The sequence below is a fragment of the Drosophila rhopaloa genome, unplaced genomic scaffold (assembly GCF_018152115.1).
Source record: "Drosophila rhopaloa isolate 14029-0021.01 unplaced genomic scaffold, ASM1815211v1 contig_178, whole genome shotgun sequence".
Classification (NCBI taxonomy): Eukaryota; Metazoa; Arthropoda; class Insecta; order Diptera; family Drosophilidae; genus Drosophila; species Drosophila rhopaloa.
This window is the reverse complement of record NW_025335059.1, coordinates 8,891,746-8,900,380: the sequence shown is the minus strand read 5'-3', so window position 1 is coordinate 8,900,380 and position 8,635 is coordinate 8,891,746. Positions and strand designations below refer to the sequence as shown.

Sequence of the window (8,635 nt, the reverse complement as noted above, 5' to 3'; positions counted from 1 at the left end):
GTAGTCCCTTAGTTTTAAAGCTATTTAGATAAAAGTTTACAAAGACTCTTGCTTTGGTTGCAGGTAGTAGTAGTAATTGACCTTGCTTCATTGTTTAAAGCATCGAAATAGAACTATAGAATAGTTAACTTTGGAACAGAAGCAAGGGTATATAAACTTGCGAAGTTAGCTTTCTTTCTTGATTTTATTTCTCTCAATTCCTTAAACTCAGAAGACCCATAGCCCCTAACGAAATTATTTTAAATTTGAAGCCGCCCAGTGCAAAGCTAAGGCAGTCCAAAGCTATCCGTTAAGTTTTAGCCAACTTTAGCATCGCATTGTAGGTTCTTTCCCCCACTAAAAGCTCCCTCGAATAGCTTTATTTTGGATACACAAACTGGCGGACTCTGGGAATTTTTAGCGCTTGGCTCAGTCGGTTGCCCAACACCGGCGGCGACGACCTCTAAACAACCTTTTGGGGTCTCGCTCGCCATGTCTCGCTTTGGAATTTCACGTTGACGTCGCAGTCGCCGTCAGCGGTGGCAGTGGCAGAGGCAGAGGCGGTGGCAGCAGCGACGGCAGAGCCAGAAGTCAGAAAATAAAAGCGTTTACCGCTCTCCTCCAGTGCAGCAGCAGCAGCGGACCCAGCCAGTAGCCAGCAGCTAATCACCAATTCCTAGATTCAGTTTCCAGTTCGGTGAGTGGGCGTCATATAGTGCCAAATAAAATCCCCTAATAAATTCAGATATATATCCAGAATAGACCTGAAAGTCCCGTACCAAGTGCAATTGAAAAGTCGCGTAACCGTTCCCATTTTTCTCGGCTGTTTCGTAATCCAAATTTACAGAACAATAAAGAATCTGTAAACGTGTGAGTGAGTGAGTGCGTTATGTACTTCGAATTTTCCCTCACCATTTCCTCGTGCTCAAAACTTTTATGACAAGTTTTAGAACCTTGAGTGCCCCGAGTGTTGTTGACCTATGCACTGCAGTGCAAGGAGTGGGAGAACTGCAGCCGATAAGAAACCTTATCGGGTGACTTTAGCTCTCGAAAGTAGTTTTTCTCTACCGGCTCAACCGGCTCTCATTTTTTTCGTATCCTCAGACTCGCTCTTCCAATTGAGTTCATTTGCTTATTGGCAAAGATTCAACTGCAATTTGTAGTCGCCGCTGTGGTTTTTCTTTATAAATAGTTGGCGAAATGTTAAATGCATGTACTATACATCGGGAAATACATACAATTTGTATCTTTCTCACACATTTCGTTTAGATTTCAATTAGCCAACGTCATCGTAAATTCCTCGGTTTGTTGACGTCTTCTCCTTTAATTCTACTTTATTTTATTCGTCTTTATCCATTGCACTTTAAATTTTCCTTTTAGTGAATGAATGAGAGATGTAATAAAACTCACAATAAGTACTGAATATTACTCATTGAGACTAAGACTGAGAAAAGAGAGGGACTTATTTAGGGGTTGTTTTGGATGGTCTATGAAAACAAGTTTTGGAGTGGCAAGGACTTGCTTTGAAGGTCAACAGCAGATACCTGCTTACCATAATCAAAAACAACAATGAAAAGAAGATACATATGTATATATATTTTTATTGGCGACTGTAAAGATAAAAATAAAAACATATCATACATTTTTCAAACAAGGTGAAGCGGATCAAATCAATAATCCGTTATCATGGTGCAGATTCCTTCTAAACAATCCTTTAGATACATTAAACAAGATTTTTAGTCAAGGAATTTCTTATGACGCATTAGTGAAATAAAATAAGGGGATAGTTTACGCTATAATCGGATAATTATTTCCAAGGTATAGATAAGAACTTGTATTTATAACCCAGCTAGTAAACAGCTACGGAATCAAAGTTATTGAGGTCACTTGAAAGGGCAAGTTGATAGAAATAGAGGAGTACGTGTTCGCTCCAAAATTCCCTGCCTCAAAATTTAGTTTATCAATATATTTTTTTCTTATTAATTTACTGTTTACCATTAAGCGTTTGACGTCAGTTCATAGTTATTACATCAGTAGTAGTATTATCTCCCCTGGTAGATGTTCTTTTGACCTACTGTCTGCGTTCGAGGAGGCCGGACCTAAAATCTCGTTATGATAATGCAAAACCTTTGGAACCACCAGAGGGGGCTCGTTTTTTTGTCGGTTTCGATTCAAAATTTCCACTGATAGCAGATATACAAAAAAGTGGTCACATAATGAACTTGTTTGTTCATCTTTCCGGAGCAACTTCTACCATATTCCATGACACTTTTTGTATTTCTAGGTTTTTTGTTGGTCGTTTTATCAGCTTGTTTTTCTACTAGCACACACATATAGACAGACTTGTGTTGATTTTATTTTTATACACGGTCTCTTGATAGGAACGTAAATTTATTTTGATTGTTTTTTGTTGTCATGCGTTGCCTGTTGTGCTTTTCGTTCCTCTTTCTTTTTTGTTCATCGTATATATTTCGCTTAGTTTCTGAAACTTTTTAGTCTTCGATTGATTGCCGGCAAGTGTAGGTGGGTGTTCTCTGCTAAGTGAAGCAAATTGGCTTTAGATAACTCATCATATACATGAAACGTTATATAGATAAAACAAAAGTGATTGAGTACTGCTCTAAAAAAAATTAAACTATTATTTTGTACCTAATATGAAATTGAAAGATAAATTTTAATTAATATATTATTATCTGCGATAATAAAAAGTGGATAAGTTCAAGATTTTAATGTAATACGATATCATTTTAATTTTTAGAAAGTGTTCAAACTACATTTTCATTAAAAAAAATTGATTTTTTAGATGGAAAACCGTTATAATATAATTCCGTTCATATTAGTTACATTAATAGTTTTAATATAGCTTTTTCCATGTACAAGCAAAGTGTTATAAATATGGCGTGGGAAATATAGCTGTTGTAATAAACATTCGTTTGTGATAAGTTGGTATAATCTATTGCCTGACATTTATGCCATTCTAGTCCTTGGCTCACTGTCAATGTCATACAAGTAAAAACTGAGTATTAAGCCAACGCAAAATATTTCTCATCTGTATCTACATATTGCTGGATAGCCTTCTGTCTCTTTTGCACAATATATAGCCCTCCTTGTTACTCTACACACGCGCCACAAGACTTTCGGTTTTCAACAATTTCTATTCGCATTTCGTAAGCAACAAATTTCGCTGGCAACATATGTTGCCAAAAGCCGAAGCAACATTGTTGCCTGACCTTGTTCAATGTCAAGCAGAAACTCATGCGCCCTGCGTTGACGTCTCTATCGACGGAGACGTCGGCAGAGGCAGCGCAGCAGCAGTGGCCATAAAAGTGAAAGTTTTCACGTCATCCATTATGCGGGTGTGAAAGAGAGAGAAAGAGGTAGAGAGAGTGAGATGGAAGACTCCATGACTTTGATTACATCAGAGGGAATTATTTCCTCAGTTTTCCGTGACTTTGCTCAGTTACTAAAATAACATCGTCGAGGTTGGTTCGCTTTTAACTGTGTCCTCTAAGGTTTAATTATAATTTTGCTTTTTGCAAATAGTTAAAGAAATTAACAGGGCAATACAATAAATTTTAAATTAGCAGTTCTAAAGCAAATGTAGTGCCGTGTGATTATTTGTAGCAATATCTAGTTTCTTTAAAAAAACATTAAAATTTTAACTGATAGTTGTGAAAAGCTATAAAAAAAAAGTTCATAAAAAACTGACGAAATTTTGTGTGTACGCTAAATATTGAGAGAGGGAGAAGGTTGGCAAAAGTGGATGAAAGAGAGAATGTCAGATACAGAGAAATTTATAATATAAAGCACGTTCTCCGTGCATGCGCTTTTAATCTCGTTCAATTACTTGCTCTTTGCTATCAAATCAGCTGTGAAAAACACTAACATGCACAGAATTTATTATCTTCAATGGAAAAATAATTTATAAATTAGGTAGAATGTCATTGACATTGGCCTGACACTAATAATATGATTATATAATATCGTGGCAATATATCAAAAATGTATAGCTGATGCAAAAGCGTATGCAATATTTAACACTTTTGTATACATGTATAAAGTTTAATCGGAAACATAAAAATGTTACATATTTTATCTTACCCAAAAGCGAAAAAAAATCAAAAAGCGTGTCAATGATATGAACTGATCCACCAATTGATTGATAGTTGCCCCAGGGGCAATTTTTCCCTGAACAATTTTCTGTACAAATTGTACCTTTGAGTTATTAGTCTTGGCTCTTTTCACTGTCCAGATAGAAATTTCGAAGTCCTCCTAAATTGTTTTGTTTCCCTCTCAACGGCTTCAAAATTCTTAGTTTAAGCAATGGCTCTCTGTTTTGGAAACCGTTTTCGAATCCGCTAACTAAATTATTAACAAAACCGCTCCGATCTTCTTATTTTTCCACCAAAAATCCACCACCTCTGGCGATTGGACTAAATCCGCATACAAAATGGATTCCGGTGATGCAGAACTACACTCGAATCTCAAAAATGACCACCTACTTCAACTACCCCAGCAAGGAGCTGCAGGATGAGCTGAGGGGCATTGCCCAGAAGATCGTGGCGCCCGGCAAGGGAATCCTCGCCGCCGACGAGTCCGGCCCAACCATGGGCAAGCGTCTGCAGGACATCGGCGTGGAGAACACCGAGGACAACCGTCGTGCCTACCGTCAGCTATTGTTCAGCACCGACCCCAAGTTGGCCGAGAACATCTCTGGAGTGATCCTGTTCCACGAGACCCTCTACCAGAAGGCCGACGATGGCACTCCCTTCGCCGACATCCTGAAGAAGAAGGGCATCATTTTGGGCATCAAGGTCGACAAGGGTGTCGTGCCACTGTTCGGCTCCGAGGATGAGGTCACCACCCAGGGTCTGGATGATCTGGCCGCCCGTTGTGCCCAGTACAAGAAGGACGGCTGCGACTTCGCCAAGTGGCGTTGCGTGCTGAAGATCGGCAAGAACACCCCATCTTACCAGTCCATCCTGGAGAACGCCAATGTGCTGGCCCGTTACGCTTCCATCTGCCAGTCGCAGCGCATCGTCCCCATTGTGGAGCCTGAGGTCCTGCCCGATGGCGATCACGATCTGGACCGCGCCCAGAAGGTCACCGAGACCGTCCTGGCCGCCGTCTACAAGGCCCTGAGCGACCACCACGTCTACCTGGAGGGTACTCTGCTGAAGCCCAACATGGTCACCGCCGGTCAGTCGGCCAAGAAGAACACCCCCGAGGAGATCGGTCTGGCCACCGTGCAGGCTCTGCGCCGCACCGTGCCCGCCGCCGTCACCGGTGAGTCCTGATCCCGATTTTGGTGGGGGAACAGGTGTCATTAAATCTGTAGATCATTAAACCATATAGATCGCTTTTGACCTATTTAGAATAATAATCATTGTAAAAAGAGCTATACATTTATAAACAAACGTGAAAAGATTATTTTGACACCTTGTTCTCACACCTCCTTTTAATTGGAATTGATCTTCCAACACATGCTTTTATACGACTGTTAAATAATCGATTACTTTGTCCAGGTGTGACCTTCCTGTCTGGAGGTCAGTCTGAGGAGGAGGCCACCGTCAACCTGAGCGCCATCAACAACGTTCCCCTGGGCCGCCCATGGGCCCTGACCTTCTCCTACGGCCGCGCCCTGCAGGCTTCCGTCCTGCGTGCCTGGGCTGGCAAGAAGGAGAACATCGCCGCCGGCCAGAACGAGCTGCTCAAGCGCGCCAAGGTGAGTCTTCGGATAGGGCTTTCTACATAAGATTGGATATAGTTAATTGTTAAGTGGTGAATGCACTTAAAGGGTCGGGTTTCCGCTTCGGAAGAATGTGTTGCTAGGGTTATTCGGACTATGAATTATTTTTAAGCCTGTATAAACCGCAATCCCAACCATTGATCCCATTACCCAATTTAATCCCAAAATGCCTCGCCTATTGAACTGGTTCCTAATCTCGCCCATCCATCGATACCATTACCAAAGCTTAATCTTTTCGACATTTTTTTCAATTGAACTTTAACTCTAATCTTTTTACGATTCATAAATACCTTATCGAGCTGTGACTAATATCATAAAACGAACACACTCCAAATAGCATTTTAGTTCTCTTTTCAAAATGTTTGATTTTTAATCATCAAAATTGGCTACTTAATTCACTATCTATTTTCCAGTTTTAAACCAATATTTAATTCATCACTAATAATCTTTTTTACATCCACATATCACTACCTCATTATATGTAATATCATTAATATATAATCCCCATGCTTAGGCTAATAGTGAGGCGGCTTGTGGTAATTATGAAGCTGGATCTGTTGAAGGATCAGCTGGAAAAGATACTTTGCATGTGGATGATCACAAGTACTGAACAAAAAAAACGAAGAAACGCTGCTTAAGATGGCAAAAACCAAGCTAACATGGGGTAAATTCAAGCACTGGATAAGCCTTCAGCTCAAGCCGACTAATCACTAAAGCCTTTCTTAAGACTACTCTCATTTTTATCATGCTTCGCTTGCTCTAAACCTAATCCTCAATAGCCCAAAATCTGATTAATCCCAAACATAATCCCGCTCTCCTTCCCGCTTCCACAGGCCAATTCCCAGGCCTGCCAGGGTAAATATGTGGCCGGCTCTATTCCGTCGTTTGCGGCCAATGCCAACCTCTTTGTCGCCCAGCACAAATACTAAGCCCTATTAGCCACGCACTAATCCCGAGTCAGAATCGAGCGATGCTATAATCCAAGCCGAAGCTGATTAACGCAAGAGATACTGACCTAGGCCAAGCTGTACTGAGACTGGACGGCATTTACATTCCTCCAACCGAGGGACTGCAAATATATTCCATTTAGCGTGTCCTATACCACTTACCACAACAACTGACTAGATTTAAAACAAGATTTTTGGAACTTTACAATTCTATATGATAAACTGAGAGCCATTAATAAATTATACGTTCTGTTTTGATACCTTATTTGTGAACCTTGTTTTTTACTTATGTATTTTAAGCTTAGATCTTATGTTAGTTCACTTTTATTTTATCTTAATAATTACTTAACATAATTATTTGTACTGAAAATATGTATATGTGTAGTTTATAATACTAAATCAATGGTATAGTATAGATTAATTTTAGTTATCCTTTACATTACTAGTCAAGTTACTTAATTTTGTATTAGATTACCAAGAAAACTTTAAGAAATCCGAGAACTTAATAATGTTTATAGTGAAAATTTTGAATTTCTGCAACTGACAGTTAAGTTAAAATTATATGATAAACAAAAACGCTATTCCGTTGAAAATACGGTCCACTTCCGACCAGCCCTTCTCCCATGTAATCGAATTTACATTTTTCTTCCAAAGAACTGGCAAAATTAAATTTTCCGAAAGTTTTTCTGCTGTACGTAACATTTTATGCGCTTGGATGCGTAACAAGTTTGAACAAAATTGCCGCAGGTGGCTGGAAAAAGTTTTTCGTGAGCAGCAAAAATCAGTGCGAAAACTTTTCAAGCTGGCCGAAAAACTTTTATGCTGTGGCTCGCAAAGTTATAACTAAGTATTAATTAAGATCAAGTGTTTGTAATTAAGAGCATTATTTCCGAAGTATTTTGCTGAATGAAATTAACCATATTTCCCCGCATTTCCATTCCCCTTACTCAGGCCAACGGAGATGCCGCTCAGGGCAAGTACGTTGCCGGAAGCGCTGGAGGAGGATCTGGATCCCTGTTCGTTGCCAACCACGCCTACTAAGGCGTTTCAAAGGACTTGGCCTACACGCAACTACACGCAACTAACTTCGAAGCAGATTGCTGGAAACGTTTGGCAGATTTGTTTATTTTTATCTTAGTTTCGAGAGCTAAGCAAAGCAAGCATTAAAAAAAAACCAAAAAAAAAAATGAATGATTACAATTTCAAAAAATGTTATATATATGTAGTACGTCACATTTTTGAAAATTAATTATACGATAAAAATATGTTAGAAAACAACTTTATGATGAGTACAGAAAATGAAAGGATTATGTTCGATGGAGAAGCAATTTTATCTTTAGTTTTAAGCACATGAACCTATTATTGTTGAAGTTATACAATTTCTATTTTATTATTACTATTATTATTATGAAAGATTTCAATGTTAACAAGCTAAGTATGTCGTAAATCGTTAAGTTAAACACATTTTATAGTGGAAACAACATCAACCGCTATCAGCAACATCAAAATGTCAAAATCTTGAAACATTGAAATCGCACAACGTTTTATTAAATTTTTTTAATGTTTTATAAAAGGTCCTCTATGAAAATCGATGTTTTACCATTATTATTATTAATAAACTTTATATTTATGATTGATAAGTATAAGTGAAACAAATGACGCAAATAAACAAACACAATACAATAAATCCTGAAAAATGCCCCGAAACAATTCGATTAACCATATATACATATATATACACTGTTGAAAAACAATATGTTGTTACAAAAAAACTAAAAAAAAATATATATTTGGCCATGTCCGTTGGCGCCAAACTGTGCAGGGGCACAGTACTTGTTACTCGATTTCTCGATCCCATCTTTGATCCATTATCCAAATGCGATAAGGTAACAAGGGCAGCATTGTCATTATCGCAGTACATATTTGCATACTAAAATATTGTACCACTGACTAACACACA

At 38.7% G+C, this 8,635-nt stretch overlaps 1 protein-coding gene across 2 annotated transcripts; it reads left to right on the top strand.

Annotated features, from left to right (window-relative positions):
* The first annotated feature begins 456 nt into the window (after window positions 1-456).
* LOC108050400 (fructose-bisphosphate aldolase) lies at window positions 457-8,372 on the top strand. 2 transcript variants are annotated; one of them, XM_017132080.2, is made up of 4 exons: window positions 457-676; window positions 4,449-5,265; window positions 5,505-5,704; window positions 6,562-6,940. In XM_017132080.2, the coding sequence occupies exons 2-4, from the start codon at window positions 4,470-4,472 to the stop codon at window positions 6,655-6,657; spliced, it is 1,092 nt and encodes a 363-aa protein (XP_016987569.2). In that variant the 5' UTR covers window positions 457-676; window positions 4,449-4,469; the 3' UTR covers window positions 6,658-6,940. The 2 variants fall into 2 exon arrangements, with proteins under 2 accessions (XP_016987569.2, XP_016987568.2); XM_017132079.2 differs by lacking the exons at window positions 457-676; window positions 6,562-6,940 and adding an exon at window positions 7,627-8,372.
* The last annotated feature ends 263 nt before the right edge of the window (window positions 8,373-8,635 follow it).

Excerpts from the sequence above, each read along its gene's own strand:
- LOC108050400 (XM_017132080.2), top strand. The coding sequence starts at position 4,470 with ATGACCACCTACTTCAACTACCCCAGCAAGGAGCTGCAGGATGAGCTG. Across the intron at positions 5,266-5,504 it reads CGTGCCCGCCGCCGTCACCG|GTGTGACCTTCCTGTCTGGA; the intron begins GTGAGTCCTGAT and ends TACTTTGTCCAG. Across the intron at positions 5,705-6,561 it reads AGCTGCTCAAGCGCGCCAAG|GCCAATTCCCAGGCCTGCCA; the intron begins GTGAGTCTTCGG and ends CCGCTTCCACAG.